Source organism: Strigops habroptila, chromosome 6, assembly GCF_004027225.2.
Source record: "Strigops habroptila isolate Jane chromosome 6, bStrHab1.2.pri, whole genome shotgun sequence".
Classification (NCBI taxonomy): Eukaryota; Metazoa; Chordata; class Aves; order Psittaciformes; family Psittacidae; genus Strigops; species Strigops habroptila.
In genome coordinates, this window is record NC_044282.2 from 62,346,794 (window position 1) to 62,367,484 (window position 20,691).

At 55.0% G+C, this 20,691-nt stretch overlaps 2 protein-coding genes across 4 annotated transcripts; one reads left to right on the plus strand and one right to left on the minus strand.

The window, feature by feature from the left end:
* The first annotated feature begins 263 nt into the window (after nt 1–263).
* Nucleotides 264–11,323, plus strand: CCDC25 (coiled-coil domain containing 25). Of its 3 annotated transcripts, none has more exons than XM_030489021.1 (9): nt 264–424; nt 2,564–2,611; nt 3,382–3,421; nt 5,152–5,203; nt 6,048–6,123; nt 6,653–6,756; nt 7,835–8,037; nt 8,979–9,024; nt 10,397–11,323. In XM_030489021.1, the coding sequence occupies exons 1-9, from the start codon at nt 277–279 to the stop codon at nt 10,424–10,426; spliced, it is 747 nt and encodes a 248-aa protein (XP_030344881.1). In that variant the 5' UTR covers nt 264–276; the 3' UTR covers nt 10,427–11,323. The 3 variants fall into 3 exon arrangements, with proteins under 3 accessions (XP_030344881.1, XP_030344880.1, XP_030344882.1); XM_030489020.1 differs by lacking the exon at nt 10,397–11,323 and adding an exon at nt 9,224–9,324; XM_030489022.1 differs by lacking the exons at nt 8,979–9,024; nt 10,397–11,323 and having other exon boundaries at nt 7,818–8,006.
* A 2,784-nt stretch (nt 11,324–14,107) lies between these two features.
* SCARA3 (scavenger receptor class A member 3) lies at nt 14,108–19,522 on the minus strand. Its single transcript, XM_030489013.1, has 6 exons — nt 19,256–19,522; nt 18,045–18,104; nt 17,860–17,979; nt 17,274–17,372; nt 15,821–16,864; nt 14,108–14,880 (listed from the first exon to the last, which is right to left on the minus strand). The coding sequence occupies exons 1-6, from the start codon at nt 19,260–19,262 to the stop codon at nt 14,441–14,443; spliced, it is 1,770 nt and encodes a 589-aa protein (XP_030344873.1). The 5' UTR covers nt 19,263–19,522; the 3' UTR covers nt 14,108–14,440.
* Nucleotides 19,523–20,691: the final 1,169 nt, after the last annotated feature.

Genomic DNA, 20,691 nt, shown 5'->3' on the forward strand with positions numbered 1-20,691 from the left:
AAAGCAAGGGACTGAGTGAACCGGGAGGCGTTTGTAAACCTTAAGGGGGTCCCTAGGCACGCTTCGGGGAGCCATTTACACATCTGCAGAGAAAACAACAAACTAATGTAAAGGAAAATGATATAAACCAACAGAAACAGCGCTCCGTGGTCACACCCAACCACTGCGCAGGCGCAGTGCTCGTTCTGCCCTCACCGCCCGCAGGGCTGTGCGCATGCGTGTAGCGCGATAAACAGCCGTTTCGCCCTACTGCGCGTGCGGCATCGCTCTGTGCGCATGCGCCATGCGCACCGCCGGTTGCCGCCGGAGCGGGGCAGCGGCCGCCGTGTGAGATCCGGGCCGGGCCGGGCCGGGCCGGGCCGGGCCGCGCCGCGCCGCGCCGCGCCGGGAGCCGCCGCCATGGTGTTCTACTTCACCTCCAGCGGTGAGTCCTGCCCCGGTAGTCCTCGCGGGGCCCTTCTGCGGGCCCGCGGGCTGGGCCGGCGGTAAAGGACCGCGTTTGGGCCGGAGTCGGGTGCTGGTTAAAGTGGTTTGGGGAGCGGGGAGTCTCCCCGCGCCGAGGAGCGTCCCGGGAGGGGTGGTGAGCAGCCCGGGGCGAATGGGAGTGCTGGTGGGTAAGTGGTGGAGAGCGTGCCCGGGTGTGCGGCTAGCGGAGCTGTGGGGGAAGGCACGATGCGTGAGTTAAATCACTACCTTTCCTTTAATACAGACAGGTCTGGTTGGTTTGCCCATATGTAAGGGTTTGGTGATTCTGAAGCATCACGTACCTGTGGTTTCGTGCAGCAGGGGCTGATGATATGGGGATAATGCAGGAATATTCCCATTTGCGTTGCCCCCTAGTCATTTCATCAAATCACAGACTGGTTTGGGTTGGAAGGGACCTTAAAGCTCATCCAGTTCCAACCCCCTGCCATGGGCAGGGACACCTTCCACTAGAGCAGGTTGCTCCAAGCCCCTGTGTCCAACCTGGCCTTGAACACTGCCAGGGATGGGGCAGCCACAGCTTCTCTGGGCACCCTGTGCCAGGGCCTCACCACCCTCACAGGGAACAACTTCTTCCTAAGATCTAGCCTGAACTTCCCCTGTTTAAGTTTAAACCCATCACCCCTAGTCCTATCACTACAGTCTCTGATGAAGAGTTCCTCTGCAGCATCCTTATAGGCCCCCTTCAGACACTGGAAGGCTGCTATGACGTCTCCACACAGCTTCTCTTCTCCAGGCTGAACAGCCCCAACTTTCTCAGCCTGTCTCCATAGCAGAGGTGCTCCAGCCTCCTTATCATTCTCGTGGCCCTCCTCTGGACTTGCTCCAACAGCTCCATGTCCATTTTATGTTGAGGACACCAGAACTGTACACAGTGCTCCAAGTGAGGTCTCACGAGAGCAGAGTAGAGGGGCGGGATCACCTCCTTCGACCTGCTGGTCATGCTTCTTTTGATGCAGCCCAGGACACGGTTGGTTTTTGGGCTCAAGCACACACTGCCAGCTCAACCAACACCCAAGTCCTTCTCCGCAGGGTGGTCTGAATCACTTCTCTGCCCAACCTATAGCTTCGGAAAGGGCTGGGTCAGTAAGCAGTTTGGGATTCAGGTTATTTCACTGCCAGAATTGTAGCACAGAAGTGAAGCATGTTCTCTGTTTCAGTGATTTTGAAAGTAGGAAGCGAGACACCATATTTTCCAAAGGTGCTTTTTGGAGGCACATTTAATCACCTGCCGTTCATTTGTTTGCTCCAGGGAGACCTTAGAGCAGCTTCCAGTGCCTAAAGGGGCTGACAAGAAAGCTGGAGAGGGGCTTTTGCCTTCTCTTCTCCAGGCTGAACCAGCCCAGCTCTCTCAGCCTGTCTCCATAGCAGAGGTGCTTCAGCCCTCGGAGCATCTTTGTGGCCTCCTCTGGACTCACTCCAGCAGCTCCACGTCCTTCTTGTGTTGTTGCCCCAGAGCTGGACACAGGACTGCAGGGGGGGTCTCAGCAGAGCAGAGAAGGAGAATCCCCTCCCTCGACCTGCTGATTATGCTGCTGTGTCCCATAATGGCACAAATGAAACAAAACAATTTATGGAACTTCAGTCTTTCTATTGTCTTGTGAATTTTAATCTTCTCAGGCTACCTGGGGGAGGTTCACACAGGGCTCTAGCGCTCTGGGGAAGCGAGGGCCAGGTAGGTGAGCTGGTTCCCTCAAGGCTTCTCAGGCTGTTAATCCCAACTGTAAGTATGCTCTCAGCCTTTCTGGCTCACAGACGTCTGCTTAATTGAACAGGTCATACAACTATACAGCTGTAATCGCAACTGCCTGGATGCTGAGGGTGTTTTGCCCAGAAGGCTGCTTCTTGCTGGATAATCTTCCATGGAAGGTGGTGGAAACACCCATTTCCAACGTCTGTTGAAACCTGTGGGTTAAAATATGAAGGAAATGCAAAACAATCTTCCTTTGGCCCCCAGGAGGGGAGGGAGGTGGATGGATGAAGCAGTTTCTAGTCTAGTGACCAAGACCAGTGTGTTTATCATTCCTTGCACCGTTTATCCAACCCCCTTTTGATTTGTTTTCCTCTTTCTCTCCCTCAGTGGTTCCTTCCGTTTACACCATTTACATGGGAAAAGATAAGTACGAAAGTAAGTACGTTATTGTAATGATGCCAGATGGCTTCGGTTTATGTTTGTGGGGATTTAAGGTCATTTTGAAAGGATGTCTTTGTATGTGTTAATTTGATATATTGCTTGAGAACTTGCAAGTGACTTACCCTACTAACACCCACTGTGTTACTTTTAGTTAGGATAAATAAATGTTGTAAGTCCTCTAGGCAGAGTAACTGCCTTCAAATACAAGTGAAAACTAAATTAACTGGAAAAAAAAATACCCATCTAGAGAAAAATACTGTCTCCTCAGGTTGTTTTGAGAACTTTTTGCAACCCGACCTTCCATTTCCCTGCTCAGTCCGTATTTTTCCCCTCTCCAGTGAGCATTTGTACTCCGTAGGTTTCCCATGCCCTTCTTTCCCTAATGGGGCAGGTTATGGTTCTGCTGTGCTGCCTATTTGCACTTCAGAAGCTGGTGTGAATTTGGGTGTCTCACTCCGAGGGGAGAGTGTTAGTGCGGCTGTTTTGGCAACTTGCTCTGAAATTCTCCCCCCTCCATGGGTGGACATTTGAAAGCACATATTTTCCCTTTAAAAACTCCAAGGTCCTGAGGATGGTGGAGGTGTTCCTGCCATACCTGTCCTGGCCACACCTCTGGCGGGCAGGGGCAGGTTAAAGCCCTCTTCTCTCTCTGTTCAGTCATTGTGCAGTGGCTGACCGACAACGAGGATTCCTCCTCTGCAGGGAGTTGGGTTTGTTGTTGATAACGACCTGCACTTTGCTCACTGATACTTTTGTTCCTGCAGATGAAGACCTAATAAAGTATGGCTGGCCTGAAGATATCTGGTAGGTACTAAAACTCGCTGGAAAAGAAATGCCTTTCAATATGCAACCAAGTGGAATAATCGTAACCACCCTCTGGCTTTCTCAGGCAGTGTGGAATGAATGGCCTTTTTCCCAAGGCCATTCAGCAGTTTAAATGCAATCCCAGGGTGAGGTGGATTGCAGCAGACGGAGGTGCAGCTGTTGGGACCCTGTGCATTCTGAATTCATTCCCCTGCATCTCCCCCTCATCCCCAACTTTGTTCATCAGAAGAGCTGGTCCCTTTGTGAAGCTTTTTAGGGTTTATCTGTGCATGGAACTGCTGGAGAAGCAGCAACCTGAATAGCTCCAAATACAGATATTTGTATTTCAGAATATAGGTGCTAGCTTGCTGTCACTCTTACTGCATTTGGGAAATGGCTAGAGCTAAATGAGAAGGTGTTTGTAAGAGAAAACACCTCCTGAGTCAGGCAAGAGTGGCAGCTCCTGAATCTCTCTGTGCACAGACAAGTGAAACAAGTGAAACCAAAAAGGCCAGGGAGAGTGGAGGCACAAATCGGGGAGCCCTCAGAGGAGCCTGGGGCTGGAGCTGGAAGGTTTTTGAGCAACAGTAAATGCTGCGCCTACAGAAAACTGTCCATTGCCTCCCAGTGCCTTTATCTCTGTGTGTGCTTTGTGTCTCCCCTGTGCGCACTGCAGATAAGTGCTGGTCTGGGCTGTACAACAGCCCATCTTGGGATCTGGAGTTGTGAGCAGGAGTAGAGGAGCTTGATATTTTCATTCCTGATGGGTGAAAAACATGTCTGCTCCTAAGCAGAGCCATGGCCAGGCAGGCAAATGGAAGTGCTCTTGACACACATGTCTTGGTTTTCGCTCCTAAGATGTCATCAGAGGAGAAATCAAAGAGAAGGGCAGATCTTCTTGAGAGCAGTTGGTGGCATCTTTGCTGGCTGGATTAGTCCATAAAGTTACCAGAATGATGAGGTTTGTGAAGGAGTTGGCTTGCTTTCAGGCACTATTGCACAGAGCAGATGTGCCGTGGTGGCTACCCTCTCCTTTGCTAACAGTATCTAACAAGAGTCACTGTGTGGGTTGTGCTCATCTTGATTTTCAGGGTGGCCTTTGCAGGGATGTCCTGCACACCTTTGCTGAGGTGTCCTGCTAGAACTGAAGCTTGAATAGTTGGGATCTGACACACTCTGCGGAGGATGTTTGTCAGCAGCCAGCTAACTGGCCAGGAAATCTTTTTTCTAGCAGAAGAGATTCTGCTGAGTAACACTTTGTTGTAGCAGTATCATACATTTTCTGTCTCATGTTTGTCCTATCACTACATAAGGTTTGCCTAATCTGTGACTTAGGAGTAACCTTGAGGTTCATCCTCCAATTACCTGAGCTATGAAAGTCATCTTTCCCCGTATCTGCCGTATCTTGTAGCTCACACCAATATCCATGTTAGTGTCCCCAGAGCCTTCTCTTCTCCAGGCTGAACAAGCTCAGCTCTCCCTTCATAGCAGAGGTGCTCCAGTCCTTGGAGCATCTCCTCTGGTCTCGCTCAAACAGGTCCACTTGTTTCTTACAGGATAAGCTCTGGCTCCCTTGCCTGCTTTTAAACGTGTATATCATAAGCATTTGTAGAGTTCTGTTATCCATGGAGCGGTTGTTTTGTCACTTGTTGGGAAGTAAATCTTTCATAACAGGTCACCGTTCATCACAGATCATCTGTTAAATATGCTTTTTTTTCTTTATTCTATAGGTTTCATGTGGATAAACTCTCTTCTGCACATGTGTACCTTCGGTTACACAAGGTAATCCTGTGGCACATATATTTAAAAACATTAATATTTGCATGCATATAAACGGCACATGCCCGTTTTGCAGTGATTCCTTGCACAAGACCATCTTTGTTCACGTAAACCACTGAAGTCTGCCAGGTTGCCTAAAGGTGCAGGTAACAACATGTGTGGGGAGACTGAATTTGTAGCTTCCGTTACCAAATAATATAGAGAGGAGCAGGAAGTTTCACGTGGCCCAACAGAAGAGTTGATTTTTCGCTTGACACCAAGCGTGTGTTTAAGTGTGTCACCCCATTAAAACTGAGACAAGACCTTTGAGAGAAGAGAGAAGCAGGGCACAAATCACTTGAGGTGCTTCAAGCCTCTCCTTTCAAATCATAGAAGCACCAAATCACAGACTGGTTTGGGTTGGAAGGGACCTTAACGCTCAACCAGATCCAACCCCCTGCCACAGGCAGGGACACCTTCCACTAGAGCAGGTTGCTCCAAGCCCCGTCCAGCCTGGCCTTGAACACTGCCAGGGATGGGGCAGCCACAGCTTCTCTGGGCACCCTGTGCCAGTGCCTCAGCACCCTCACAGGGAACAACTTCTTCCTCAGATCTCATCTAAATCTCCCCTCTGTCAGCTTAAAGCCATTCCTCCTTGTCCTATCCTTACCGAAATCCCCTCTCCAGCTTGCTTTCTGGCCCCTTTAGGTATTGGAATGTCACATAAGGCTCCAGTCTTGTAAAACATGGAGTGTAGAGGTCCTGGCTTTGTTTGCAGAGCATCATGCCCTGCTTTTGGCTTTTGTGTGCTCATCAGTCCCTACAGCCCCTCGCTGCGTGCTTCTCACATTGCCTTGCTCTGTCACAGGGGCAGACGGTGGATGACATTCCTAAAGAAGTTTTGATAGACTGTGCCCATCTTGTCAAGGCGAATAGCATCCAAGGTAACACTGATTCCTGCTGTGAGGTGTTTGTGGCGAGTGTTTCTGGTCCACACGAGCGTGTGGTTTTTTGAACCTTTCTGCTGTGGTGCTCCCTGTTAAACCTGGGCTGCAGCTGTCGCTTGCATCTGCTGGGGCTGCCCATTAGCCCTTCGTAAGGAGGAACTTAAAATTGCTGCAATTCCTGTTTGTGCCTCCATATTGCTGCCTGAGCCAAGGCGGCCTCGCAGGCTCCTCTCTAACACCACCTTGGGGCCCCCTTCCATAGTAATCACTCTTCTGGCAAAGGCAGTCTCCATCTGGAGTTCGTTAACACTGCTGCAGCGCTCATGTTACTGCAGAAAATGATGTTGTGGTGTTCTTCTGTTTCACTGTAACACTGGAAGGACTTCTCTGTTTTCTTCTTTCTTGCCTGGCTAGTAATGTTTGTGACAAGAATAACTGCCAGGGTTTCCATGTACACGGAAGACTTTTAAGACTCTCTTTCAGCAGGGAGAGAATTGAAATGTTTCCCTTCTCCCCTGCTTCCTAGGTTGCAAGATGAACAACGTCAATGTGGTGTACACACCGTGGACTAATCTGAAGAAGACAGCAGACATGGATGTGGGGCAGATTGGCTTCCACAGGCAGAAAGATGTAAGTGTTTGCTGCAAGCCAGTGACAGGGACCTGGTGGCAGACTGTTAGCTGCTGGGTGGATTGTCTTCAACGTTTGCACTAAAGGTAGGGAATCATCCACTTTTAAAGCGTAAGAGAGATCCTGGGAATGTGTTTGGATTTGCCTGAACATACCTGAAGATCCAGGGTTGAGTGCTAGCCTGTAGCAGAGGGTAGCCTGTACAGCGTGTGTTTCCAAGCTGCAGTGTAGCTGAGGAGTCTTTGCTGATGCCAAATGATATCACGTGTTTGAGCTTACCCCCACTGAAATCATCTCTTCCTGCAGGTGAGGAGCAGTCTTTTTGGATCAGCTCACTGGCAGTGGTGTAATGACACGTGTGGAAGGGGCCAGGACTTGCGCTCGCTGTGCAGAGGAGGGCTCTGTAGGGTCCTCTCTATAGGGAGGTGTCAGTCACTGTGTTTGCTCTATGGTCTCTGCTCCAAGAGGTGTCTCACCCTGGTGCTGCCTCTGAATTTGTTCAGCCTGTAAAAAGGTGGAGCTGCTCAGTGCAGGCTCAAGCCAATGTACTGAGCTATTCCCAAGCCTGACCTATGGTCCACAGATAATGTTATGCTTAAATTGTAGTTCTGTAGGTTGGCTGCTGGGAGAGAAGGCTCTCTAGAGGTTCAGTTGTTTGACTAAAACAAGTCTCTACTAGGGCAAGACATGCTAAAACCCTGCAGTGAACAAGCAGCACATGGGCTTCTCTTCCCAAAACAGTCTGCAGAGACCTCCTGCCACCTCTTGAGGAACTTGCAGAGACCGGTTCTTGTCTCTAGGCCTCTGTTCAGGCATGTGCCAAGAAAAGAAATTAGTAATGCTTATGTGCTTAGCAATGCTTCTGCTTATTAGCTATGTGCTTCTGAGTGTTGGGAGTGGGCCTCTTTGCTGTTACACAACCTGCTGAATAGCGCTCGGTGGCAGGGATTTTCCTCAGCATCTGTTTTTGTGGGATTCAGCCATGTGTAAAGTGGAAATAGGGTGTTTTCTTTCCGTTGAGAAAGTGCCAGAATAAAAGTATTTTTTTATAAGGATCACAGTTCTTTGCACTCCAAAGGTGAAAATGCTGACAGTGGAGAAGAAGGTGAATGAGATCCTGAACCGGCTAGAGAAGACAAAAGTGGAACGCTTCCCAGACCTGGCTGCTGAGAAGGAAGCCCGCGACAGAGAGGAGAGAAATGAGAAAAAAGCCCAGATCCAAGAGATGAAGCGTAAGGAAAAGGAAGAGATGAAGAAGAAGAAAGAGCTGGAAGAACTTAGGTAAGTAATAAATTTTAGTGCCAGCTTCTAAACTTCCTCAGTTTTCATTGCTGGTAGGAGAGAGTCACGGGTCAGCAGTTTCTATTTAATACTGGCCCAGCATTACTCAGTGTTCAGCTGAGCTGCTCTGGCAGAGGTGTCTGCACAGCCCAGTGATTTCCTTTGTCTTTAGAATAAATGGGTTTTCATAGAATCCTAGAATAGTTTGGGTTGGAAGGGACCTTAAAGCTGTCTAGTTCCAACCCCCTGCCATGGGCAGGGACACATTCCACTAGAGCAGGTTGCTCCAAGCCCTGTCCGACCTGGCCTTGAACACTGCCAGTTTTCTCCATTTCTCCTAAAATAAACCAGGGTTTTAAACTATTGTTAAAAGAAAGGGCTGTGTCTCTTGAAACCTGTCCCTAACTTGGGTGAAATTCTCAAGTGCTTGGCACTCTGTCACTGGGATGGGAGCAACTGCTTCCAGCTTTGTGTGAGCCTTGGAAAGCACTGAGCTTTTGCTACAGTTTTTCAGCTTCCTGTTGGATCACTCGTGTTAACTAAAACATGTTTGAGTCCTCAATCACACGCTCCTTTAAACGCAGAATGAGGGATGGTGGTTTGAAATGTCATATTGACCTTTCTGTAATGGAATCATAGAATCACAGGATGGTTTGAGTTGGAATGGACCTTGAAGCTCATCCAGTTCCAACCCCCTGCCTCGGGCAGGGACACCTTCCGCTAGAGCAGGTTGCTCCAAGCCCCGTCTGACCTTGCCTTGAACACTGCCAGGGATGGGGCATTCACAATTAGCCAAAGAGTATGAGATAAGTGAATACTTGTCTAGCCTGAGCTCAGAAAGGACAACAAATTTGTTCTACTTGGTCCTGTTTTAGCAAAATGCCTCTTTGTTGGTGGGGTTTGAAAACATGTGATGCAAGATAATGTAATTTCCCTTCCAGGAGCTACTCATCGTTAATGAAGGCTGAGAACATGTCCTCTAATCAGGTAAGAGCTGGCTGATGCCTGCAGAAACCTTTTGGGGACAGCTGAAATTCAATGCGTGATTGGGACGATACGGCTCCCGCATTGCAGTGTGGTGTTGGTGACTCCTGCATGACAGAGCACATCCCTATCACCCCTTCTCAGTGAAGGACATCGCTGATTTCCTCCTCTTTCTGAGAGGCTCTTACTGCTTGTATGTCAGCCAGGAGGAACAAGTGCTGCTGGAAATGTGTGTAAAGTCCTCCCGATCCCCTTCCAATCCAACTGAAATAACATGGAGAACTTTAAGTGCAGCACCAGGCTAGAGTCCTCTTTTGGGCTGGTTGGGCATAACCTGGCTCGTGAGCTGAGGAGATCTCCCTAATGGCAACCATGACCTGCATATGCCCCCTTGTTACTTCAAGAGAATGGGGGAAAGTGCACATTTTTTAACAAGAAATAAACTGGAGGTGTAAGGACAACGGTTTGAGGAGGGATAAGATAAGTGCTGAGGGGCAGAAGAGGAAAGCTAGAAAGGATGTGCTTGCAGAGGGCAAGCACTCCGGACTTGGGCATGATAACACGGCTGCCATGCAACAGTGGAGAAGGAGCCAAAGAGGAGAGAAACACAGGCCAGCAGGAGAGAAAAGAGGAGGTGGAGCACAGGAGGAACAGAGGCTGAAGTTCAGAAGAGGTCTGGGTGTGCAATGGGTGCGCCTGTGCTTTGCCCAAAGGCTGGCACATCTGCAGCATCCTTCGTGGTGCGACCTTGGGCACACAGATCTTGGAGCTCCTCTGAGTGACTTCAGTTTAAAATCCACCTTCTGCAGCCTAGTCCTTGACTGACTGCTTAGAGGGGTGTGTGGTTTTCAAGAACTCTTGATTTTCCTCCTGGTTGGCATGCAGATCCCCTTTGAAACTTGAACTGGGTTGAAGTATGAGCATCTCCTGACATGCCCAAGTGGGCTGTGCCCAGTTGGTGACACTTGCCAGGGAGAGGCATGGTGGAAATGCTGTACAGGGGCGTCTCCTCCTCCCAGCAACTGACCCCAATGTGGTGCCAGATTGTTTTCCTTCTCCCAAGTTGGGAAGAAGCTCAGGCTGGGATACGGGGATGGTCCATGAAGCTGCTGGTGAGAGGTTCCTCTTAGGTCGCAGCAGAGGAGACGATATCCTGCAGGGACAGCAAACAGCAACTGCTGTTTCACAATCAGAGCCTCGCTCAGGGCTGCTCCCGCTCCAGAGCGGCTGTTGTGCGACTGCTTGCTCTGATTTCATGGTGTTTGTACTGAAATGGCAGGAAACCAGAATAAATGGCAATTCTGAAATCCTGCTGAATTTCACCATTTTCCACTGTAACATGCACAGTGATCCTGATTTGTCTTTCTTCCCACAGGATGGCAACGATTCAGATGACTTTATGTAAATAAAGTCTCTCTCCTTTCTCAATCTTGAGGTGGTTTGGGATGTCTTAATATGTCATCATCGCTAGGAATGCCAAAAAAAAACCCCAAAGTGAACTCTTGACTCCATTTCTTCAGAACCTGGTTGGTTCTCCTGGCAGCCTAACCAGCCCTGTGCCATGGACACCTTCGAAAAGGAGATCGATATGTCTTCATGTACATCTCTCTTTCAGGGACACAGGTGGAAGGAAGTGGAATTGACTTTCAGTTCTACAAAGACAATGGTATTTATTCTAGGGAAGGGGTTGTGTAGCTTTTAATCCAGTGAGATTTAAAGAAAAGGAAACAAATCCATGTTGTCTCACCACTGTCCTGGCCGCGGGGTGGCTCCGAAACGGTTGCCATTAGTTCGGTGTCACTGGTATGTACATGAATGCAGCGCTGCCGACTAACTCTCCTCTTCACACTGGTGGTGGTCAGCAAAGCAGGATCCCTCTGCACTTGGGGGTGTAAATTTGGATGAGGTGATGTCTGCTTTGCAAACCCCCCCAGCCCCTGGAGGGAGCTCCTCGTTAAATACAGAGTTCCAGATGATGCTGACTGAGCTTGGCTGGTGTTGCAGCCGACGTGCATGACCATGGGCTGCGATATGCACCTTTAGCACAGAATGAGAATAGCCCCACAATGTGTTTTCTTTTAAATTACACTTGATTCCGGGGCTGTTCTTTGGAAATCTTCTCTGGGGAATGAAATTGGTGAAGAAGAGTTGAGTTTTGCGCAGTGTCTATGCCTGTCCAGGCCAGAGCTCTTTGCCTGAGTGCTCTGGGAGGTTTCATGGCCCAGCCTGTGTGAAACGGTCGCAATAATCCTCACAGCACCTGTATATATGTCACAATTAAATTCATACCATGCTGGTAAAACATGCTGCTAGGTGGGAGTCACCCGGTGTGCTCAGGCCTCTGAGAAGGAGCAGGGAGGCTCTGCGGAGTGTCTCCTGGGCAGCAGAAAGCCATGCAGAGCATGGCCGTGCTGAGGGGGGACAGCACAAATCTACCAAAGTCTGGTTTTTGGGGTGCGTTTCTGGATGCTGCAGACTCACCTCTTGGTGGGGCAGGAGGTGGGGGAAGAGAACGGTTCCTGGCAGAATTTTTGGAGGAGGAAATAAGCAAAAGGGAAGTGTGCCTTAACAAACTAAAATGTTAACCATCTCATCAGAGAATTACTGAATTATTGAAGGAGATAAAACCTACCCTACTGCAAGGGCAAGTCCCAGGAGTAGTGCACTTAAAGTTGTCTTCCCAGCATCAACCACTTTCCTCCTGCATCCTGAGGGTGGGAGTTAGGGGCTGGGGGGAGCAAGGGGGTCCAGTTCCTCATCAGGCCCCACTTGCTGGGAGGGAGAGGATGGTCAGCTCTGTGTGCATCCTCTCGCTGCTTGTGTCCCAGCTTGGGCTGACCTGAACTTGGGGTGGCTCCAGCTCATGCCACCCCAAACTCGACAGTGTCCCACCTCCTGAGGGATCTGCCATGCAAACTGGCCCAGGGGCTGGTGGGGCATGGAAACCATTCCGGGGGCTGATGGGGAAACTGAGGCATGGGGCAGCGGCCCGTTTTCCTTTCCCTCCCAGCTGTCCCTGGCAGAGGCAGGAGAAACTATGGGTCTTGTGGGGCAGAGTGGGGGGGCGAGGAGGTGGGGGGGGGACTCTATCTCACCGTGCAGACTCCCCGCCGTGGGGCCTCCCTCCTGCTTGCCATCAATGGGCCCTTTCACAGCAGGAGGGTGTTGGCTGGTGCCGAAGACCTGACCGCTGTGCCTGAGCTGTGCTGCCATCAGCACCGCCCGCGGCCACAGCCCTGCAGCTGCGAAGTGTTGTGCTTGGCTCCGCTGTGCGGCAGCGGGAGGCGGTGGGTGATGATGTCCCCTGTGCATGGCTGTCGTGAGCTGTGTGTCCCCGGGCACCCTGTGCATGGATGTCCGTGGGGTGTGTGTCCACAGGCACCTCCTGTGTGGCTCCCTGTGGGCTCTGTGTCCTTGGGCACGCTGTGCACTGATGTGTGTGGGGCTGTGTGTCCCCAGGCACCCCATGCATTGATATCCATGTGCTGTGTGTCCCCAGGCACCACATACATGGCTGCCCATGGGCTGTGTGTCCCCAAACACCCTGTGCAGCCCTGACCACCCCGCTCCCCTCCATGCTCACCCCATGGGCCGGCAGCCACCAAGAATCACCTCTGGAAGGTGAGTGGCCCCAGCTGCCGTCAGCACTTCCTGCCCATCCCTTCCCGGCCGCTGCTCCTCATCCTCGTTTATTTGTTAATCCTTCTGCTCCCAGCTCTGAAACCCTATCGCCCACCCTCGCCGGTGCCTTGGGAGGAAAATCCTGCCCTTGCACTTTTTTCGCCCATCCACAAACACTGGCACTGCCCAATGTTATGCTGAGGCTGCTTCCCGGCCAGGGCTGTGCCGGCTTTCCTTTCCTTTCCACAGACACAGGAGGTTGGGAAGGGGTGAGGATGTCGGGGTGGGGGTTACAGCGTGGCCCAGTCCTGCTGGTTTGGGGTAAACTGAGGCATAGAGCGGAGGTGGGCATGGCTGAGGCTCCAACACCTCGCTTTGGCTTTCTCCTGTCCCCCAGAGCAGGATGATCGCAGCCACTACTCCATGGCCTATCAGCCTGTGGCCCAACGGTGTAACAAGTTGTCAGGTCTCTGTGCCCCCCACTCCTCTCTGTGCTGCCCCTCCAGCTACAGCAGCTACAAGCCAGGGCTGGGGCTGTGTCGGCCTGTGTTAATAACCAGCCCCAGGCTGTTCCTGTAATGAAAACAGGAAGCTGCTTTGCCAACAGCAATAAACCACCCGACCGGCCAGATGCTGTGCCCTGGGCAGGGCTGGATGGGGCTGGGGATGGGGCTCCCTGCGCCGGGGAACCCACGGGGGCAGGGGACAGGGATGGGGACACAGGGTTGTTATCCCCAGCGCCGTGATGCTCCTGGCACTGCAGCCTCAGCTCGAGTACCTGGGGCCTTCAGCCACCCACCCTGGCCCTGGTGGTGTCCCCACACAGCCAGGCCTTGGGGACTGGGTTTGGATCATGGAGGAATGACACCACTCACCAGGCAGCCCAGGTTGGGAAACTGAGGCAGGGAGCAGAGCAGCAGCGCGCTGTCCCAGCGGCAGTGGGGGTCCCAGCTGCTCCCCCCCCTCCCTGGCAGGGTTGCGTTTGGGGAGAGCCGAGAGCCCCTTTTCCCTCTGCCAAGGGCATGGGTGCCCCATGGAGGGTCCCTGCAGGGAGGACATCCCTGTGCAATAGGGCTCTGTTGGGGGGTGAGGCAGGGAGCAGGGACCTCATCAAAGACCATATTGCACATGGCACATGTGCATGCTTCCACATGCCTGTGTGCACATGTGTGCACACCCCTGCGGGCACCCTCCGTGTGTGCATCTGTACGTGTGTGCTGTGCCCACACGTGCACTTGCGTCTCCGCTCATGCCATTTCTCACTCATGCACAGGCATGAGCATGTATGCATGCAGTCATGCATACATGTGCACATGCACATGCACACTCCCTCATGCTCGCTCCCTCTTGCACACACAAGTACAACACACTTCCCCACCCCACTTGCACCCCATCACCGGCAACAGTTTGGCTGCGGTTGCTCCCCCTGTGCACCCCTTTGTCCCCCCAACAGAGGAGCCGCCTGTCCCCATACAGCTTTATTGTGCTGGGAGTACACTGGGGACACAGCGCAGGGTTTGGGGGGGACAGAGGTGGCTGGGGGGGGGAAGGAAGGGCACAAACCAGCTGCACCCCGTCCCACTGGGACCCCCCTCCCCAGAGTGGGGAACAGCCAAGCCCAGAGCTGGGGCATCCCTGAGAGCTGGAGACCAGCACCAGACCCTCACCCAGGGGGACACCCCTCCGGCCCCCATCCTGCGAGGCTCTGCCTCACACCCCTGCACTGAGGGCTACTCGGGGGTCAGCAGTGGGGACCCCCAACCCCACCATCCCAGTGCCCTGGCTGGCAGCAGGCTGGTTACTGTCCTGGGGGGCCAGGGGGGCCCGGCAGCCCTGGGGGACCCTGCAAACCAGGGTCTCCTTTGGGCCCCACAGGGCCGGCCTGCCCCACAGCCCCTGGGGTCCCGGGGAGCCCCGGTTTGCCCTGTGGGCCAGGAGGTCCTGCTTGCCCCGGCACCCCATCCAGTCCTGGGGGGCCGGGGTCTCCCTTGGGTCCACCCTGTCCCTGGGAACCGGATTGCCCGAAGCTGCCCTTGGCACCCTTGAGGCCAGGGAAGCCCTTCAAGCCCAGGGGACCCCTCTCGCCCTGGGGGCCGGGGGGTCCTGCAGGGCCAGGGGGTCCCTGTGGTCCCGGTGAGCCCAGGCTGCCCACGTCGCCCTTCTCTCCTTCGCTTCCTGGGGGGCCCTTGATGCCCACGTCACCCTTGAGGCCACGGGGGCCCGGGAGGCCCGGCACACCTGTGGGGAGAGGAGGGGGTGAATAGGAAGCACAGGGAGAGAAGCACCCCAAAATGGGGAGAGCAGGAGATGCCCCAACCCTGCAGAGCTTGCTGTGGGCTCCAGGGACAATTGGCACTGTGCGGGGAGCACGGTGCCATGGGACCACCACAGGGTTCCCCCTAAAACCACGTCCAGGAAACGGCCAGGCTTGTTGATTAGGGCAGGCCTGCAAGGATGCAGATGTGGTTGCCATATGGCTCCAGGCTGGGTGGTCCATGATGCAGCGGGATGCCTGTAGGCTCTGTGGAGCTGCGGCAGCCCTGCTGCTCCCCTGGGTGGATGGAGGTGTCCACAGCCACTGCAGGAAGCTTCAAGGACCCTTGTCCAAGGGCAGCTGTACCCTCTCCACCAGGACCAGCAGGAAGTGTCACTGGCACCAGCGTGCAGGTCGGCTGTGCTAGATGGTCATGGGTCATCCCCCCGCTGTCCCTGTTTCCCCACGCAGGGACAGCTCTGCAAACCAAGTCCACACAGCTCCATCCCAGGACACTTTGCATCCATGGACATCCATGGAGTGTCTGGGTGCCTTCATGCACATGCCGGCACCGCCTTGGCCTCAGCAATGGTGGTTTGGGTCCTCCAGCACCTGCCTTGGGTGCAGGATGCTCCCAAAGAGCCAAGATCCCACCATGCTCAGACACAGAAGAAACAACCCCCAAAATTGCCTGCCCAACATGCCTGGCCCCAACCCATCCCCGGGCAGGGCTTAGGCTGTGCCCACCAAGATCATAGAATCACAGGATGGTTTGGGTTGGAAGGGACCTTAAAGATCATCCAGTTCCAACCCCCTGCCACGGGCAGGGACACCTTCCACTAGACCAGGCTGCTCCAAGCCCCATCCAACCTGGCCTTGAACACTGCAGGGGTGGGAAGGATGCACTTCCAGAATGCACCTCACCTCGTAACACTGTGATGTTTTTCAGCATCTCCCCATGCCGGACGTCCACCACCTTCATCTCCTCCATGACCATGGACAGGTTGCGGATGTCGAAGTCCAGCCGGGCGCTGAGCAGGCTGTACCGCTCCCGCAGCAGGTCTGTGGTACCTTGGACCAGGCTGAGGGACTTGTTCAAGTAGTAGAGCTCCTCGGTGTGGGTGTGGAAGCCTAAGGTGCAGGAGAGCCTCACGTCATCCAGGTAGCGCAGCATGCTGTGGACATGGCTGTCAGTGGCGTTGATGTTGGTGAAGATGGTGCTGATCTCAATCTCATGGGACGCCATGCGACCTTCCAGGGTCTCGAAGCGCTCGGCCGTGCGGTTCTGCATGTACCTGTTGTGGTAGCGCAGGTCATTCATGTTCTCCTCGTGGTCATCCAGGAAAGAGGAGATGTTGTCCAGCTGCAGCTGCAGCCCCATCACCTGCAGCACCAGGTCGTGCATGCTCTCCGAGTTCTGGCTGACCTGCCGAGCTGCCGTGCTGATGCTGCCTTGGATGCTCTTCACCAGCTCGCTGGTCCTGGAGGAGGTGGCCCGCAGCCCACCGAAGAGGCGGGTGTAGTTCTGCCACGCGCTGACGATCTTCTGCAACGTCAGCGTCTCCTCGTCCGTCTTCCTCTGGATGACCTGGATCCAGTCAGAGGTTTGCCCCAAGGTGAAGTTCATCTGCTGCATGGCTGCTCGGACATCATAGTGCTCCTGAGCCAAGCCCTTGAGAGAGTTGTCTATCTGGGAGGTGACTGCCCGCCAACCCCCAATCTCAGACAGGAACTGTCCCAAACTTTTGTTGACCTGCCGGATGGAGAAGGAGCAGTTGTCCACCTCGCTGGTGATCTTGTTGCTGGTGGACGAGAGCTGGTCGTGAGCCTGCGAGGTCCGGTCGAGCAGGATCTCTTGAACCAAAAGCATCTTCTGGATCTCCTCCAGCTCGCCCTGCAGCTTGGTGATCTCCTGGCCCAGCTGTCCCGTCTCGTGGCAGAGGGAGCAGTTCCCAGAGGTCTTCTCATCTAAATGAAGGGCAGAGGGTTCTGTTATCCCACCCCATCCCTTGCTGGACCTGGAGACCCTCCTGCTGAGGGTGGAGGAAGAAGCCTCATCATAGCCTGTCGTTGCAGACCTGGAGATGAGCACCATGGAACCACTACTGGGACAACCCCAATGCTATCAGCCTGCACCCTCATCCTGCCTCTGCCACCTCTGTGCAGCAAGTTCTCCAAACAGCCCCATCCAACCCCACTCCCAGGGTCCTACAGTTGTCCCTCCCCAAAGCCCTGGGAGATAAGTGGGGTTTTGGCTCTGGGGGAGCCTCAGGACCTGAAAAGTGCAGATGCTTCAGCCCTGAGGTCCACTCAGCTGGAGGGACACGTGGTGCCAAAGCCTGAAGAAGACCTCCGGGTGCAGGTACAAGCCACTCACCCAAGCCCTGGAGATCCTCCTGGATGGATACAAACTTCTTCTCATAATAGGTCTGGGCTGAGCTGATGTCGCTGGAGATGGAGTCAACTTTCCTGAACACTGCGGAGGAAAGGTGGTGGGTGAGGGAAGGAGGGCAGGCACTGCGATGCTATCATCATCCCAGCTTGTTCCCTGGCAAGGAGGGTGGCCAGGGCCTGAAGAGCCAGGCTGGGGGGTGCTGGCTCTGCAGGATGGATGTATGTCCCCAAGGGCTTTCAGGTTTGGGGCTGGGCTAAGACCTACAGAACATCTCAGGAGTCCAGCCCTGGGGAGTGTGCTGTCTCTCCAGTGAGCCTCCGAGGCTGTCTAGTGCCCATGGAGGTGACGGGGTGGCAACCTTTAGGCTCTGAAGTGGTTCCTGAGGTCCTTGTGGGGGTAAACCCCTGGCAAGGTGGCATCACACATAGGGTTCCATGGGTATCGCAGGGGCAGGTCAGGAGGAGCTGGATGCTCCTCTCCATGCCTGGGTGCTGCAGGCATTTTGGGAGAGCCCCAGGATCCCCGTGGGGCTGCCCCAAGGAGGGCAGAGGGGAAGGCAGGAGCTCACCCAAGGCAGCCAGAACGGTCACAGCCACGATGAGGAGGATGGAGAAGATGTAGAGGACTTTGACGGCCGTCTGGAGGGAAAGGTTCTTCTGGCACCGGCTGCAGCTGGTCTGTGCCCTGCCTGAGCACAGAGAGGGAAGGATCAGGCCCCGCTGCACCCCCTGCCCACCCCGGCGGTGTCCTTACCGCTCGGTCGGCAGCTGAAGGTCGGCATCTCCTCTTCCTCTCCTCCTGCCGGCTCCTCTTCTGAAAGCCAACACAGGAGGGACGAGAGCTGTGGGCGCTGCTGGGGCTCTGCCTGCTGCCTGCACCCTCCTCCCAGCCCCGGGGGATGCTGAGGGTCCTGGGGGATGCTGCTGAGCCTCCAGCCTTGTGTCACCCGGCATCCCTTGGGAAAAGCTGGGAAGCCCCACAGCAGCCATCACTGCCCCCCCTTAGCTGGCCAAAGCCCTGCGGCACCAGCCCATGGGGACACATCCCTGCTCCACTGCCTGCTTCTGTGGAACTCCGTCCTCCAAGACCATAAACTTGGGGAAATTTGGTTGAATTTGGCCAAATGTGGGTGACGGAGAAGTTAATGGGTCGTGGCTCCAAGCCCTGAGGGGCTTTGCGTGGCTTCACAGCCCCTTCTTGCAAAACCCATGGGCACAAGGAAAACCCACAAACCAGCACCCATCCCGGACCCCCATCCCGGTGTGGGGCAAGTTGGGATGCTCCCGCAGGGTGGGAAACACCATGGGCTGCATCCCACCCCCAGCTCCGGCACAGGGGGTGCACTCAGCACCCATACTCAGCACCACCTCCCTCCCTGGCTCCCCAGGGCTCCCTGGGAGCCGTGCCGTGCCCCCCAGAGCTCCCCACCAGCCCCACCACCCCCTGCCCAGGGCCTCCCCGACCTCCTCGCTGGCAGAAGGAGGGTTTCTAGCTGGGGGTGCCGCAGGGGGGCTGCGGGCACAGCGGGAGTGACGGTGGCACCGACATCCCCTGTTTTATACAGCAACAGCGGGTGGGGGGCAGGAGAGGGGCTGGCCGGGGGGGCTCGCTGGGTTGGGGGCAGCAGCAGTTCCCTCCATCCTCCCTTCACTTTGTAGCTGTCCCAAATGTTGCTTTTCTGCCCCATGGAGTCAACAAGTGACAGGAGACATCCCCCCCCAGCCCCTCTTGTCCCCCACACCAGTGTGGGGGTCCCTGCCCTGGCTGTGGCCAAAGCCAGCTCTGCCCCCAGCCATGGGGAGATGCTGCTCATGGGGAGCAGGGATGCGGTGGGTTCTCGGGGTGCACTCATCCAGTGCCGGCTGCCCACCAGCTCCAGCACAACCGTCCCCCCTCATCCCCCAGATGTGGGGCTGCTGTTACTCTCCCCACAGCTCCAACCCCCCTCGGTTCCCCCCACTCACCTCTCATAGCCCCCGAGCTGGGGGTCGGTGGGTGCAATCCTGCACCGACCCAGGCCTCACCGTCCCGACTCCCGCATCCGTCTCTTCCCGGTGCGTCTCAGTGAGCGGCCAGCATGGCCGGGGCTGTTTCCCCCCGCTGGCCCCCCGCTCCCAAAACTTCCTGGGGAGCCTTCAGAAGCAGCCGCGGTGCCGGAGCATCCCCGGGGCTACCCGTGCACCCATGGCCTCTGCCCACGTGGGATGGGGACGGGTGATGGGCGATGGCAGAGCACGGCCAGGCTGGATGCCGGCCACCAAAAGGCAAGGCGCTGGGATATGTGCTGGAGAAGAAAGACTGGTCCCGCGCCCGCCCTCCTTCCCTCCAGCCCTAATGACTAACAAATGTCCGACCGATGCTGTGCCGTGCCGTGCCGGCCTCACTCAGCTGTGTTTCTTTTGGGGGGGTCTGGGCCCTGGGGAAGGGATCCTGCTCTGGGGAGCAGAGCCTGGGAGGCTGGCATAGGGAGATGGAAGAGGTAGGGGCAGGACTGGGGGTTTGGTGCATGAATCTGGGTCAGGGATATGGGCCTGGGGTCCAGGACCCTGCTTTGGGGCTGGGATATGAGGAGATGGGTTTGCGGTCTGGCCCCTGGATCAGGGGTAGGAACATGGGGTGCTGTGGGTCGGGGTTGGGGTCCTGCAGCTTGGCTCTGTTCTGGAGTGGTGGTCCCAGTTCCGGGGCATGGGACAGGGGAGCTGTGGGGGTCGGGGACTTTTGGGGTTCCTCACTGAGACCCCCTCCCCACCGAGGTTTTGATTTTGTGTCGGGCTGCTGCTGCCCTCTGCCGAGACCCGGCTGAGCTTCCAGGCAGCCTTCCTCCCTGCACGGCCTCCCTCCTCCTCCCCTGGGCACCTCTGCGATGCCGAGGTGGGGTCTCCAGGTGGCCAAACCTCCGCTGCTCCTGCAGCAGCCCCCTGCTCGCTCCAGCCCCTCTCACCTTGCTTGGTTTTCTATGGTATTTCCCCTGGCAGCACCTGCCTGTGCCCTCCTCACTCAGATGTGGCTCCTGGACATCATAACCTCATGGTTTTGGGTCCCGGAGCCTCCTTGTCACCCCCTTGGCCATTTCTGGGGGCATTTTTGGGTTCTTTCTGCTGCTTCCCCAAGCTTTCCCTACCACGTTGTACCGCAGAAGACACCAAGGCCTATCACAGTCATTTATAATCACCAGAGCCCCACAAGTGATGCTCTTGCAGTGGTTGCATCCTCCAACGCCCCAGTCCATGGCATCTTTCTGGGCTTTTGGTGGATGCTTGCTGGCAGCTGAGGTCTTCTTCCCACCGTCCTCATCCTCGGCGGCTGCAGTTTGCTGCTCTTCCTCAGCCCATCCCTGATGACTCATGGCCAGTGGAGCCGATCCAGAGATGTCCAAGTCAGCCGATCCCGGCTTCCTTTG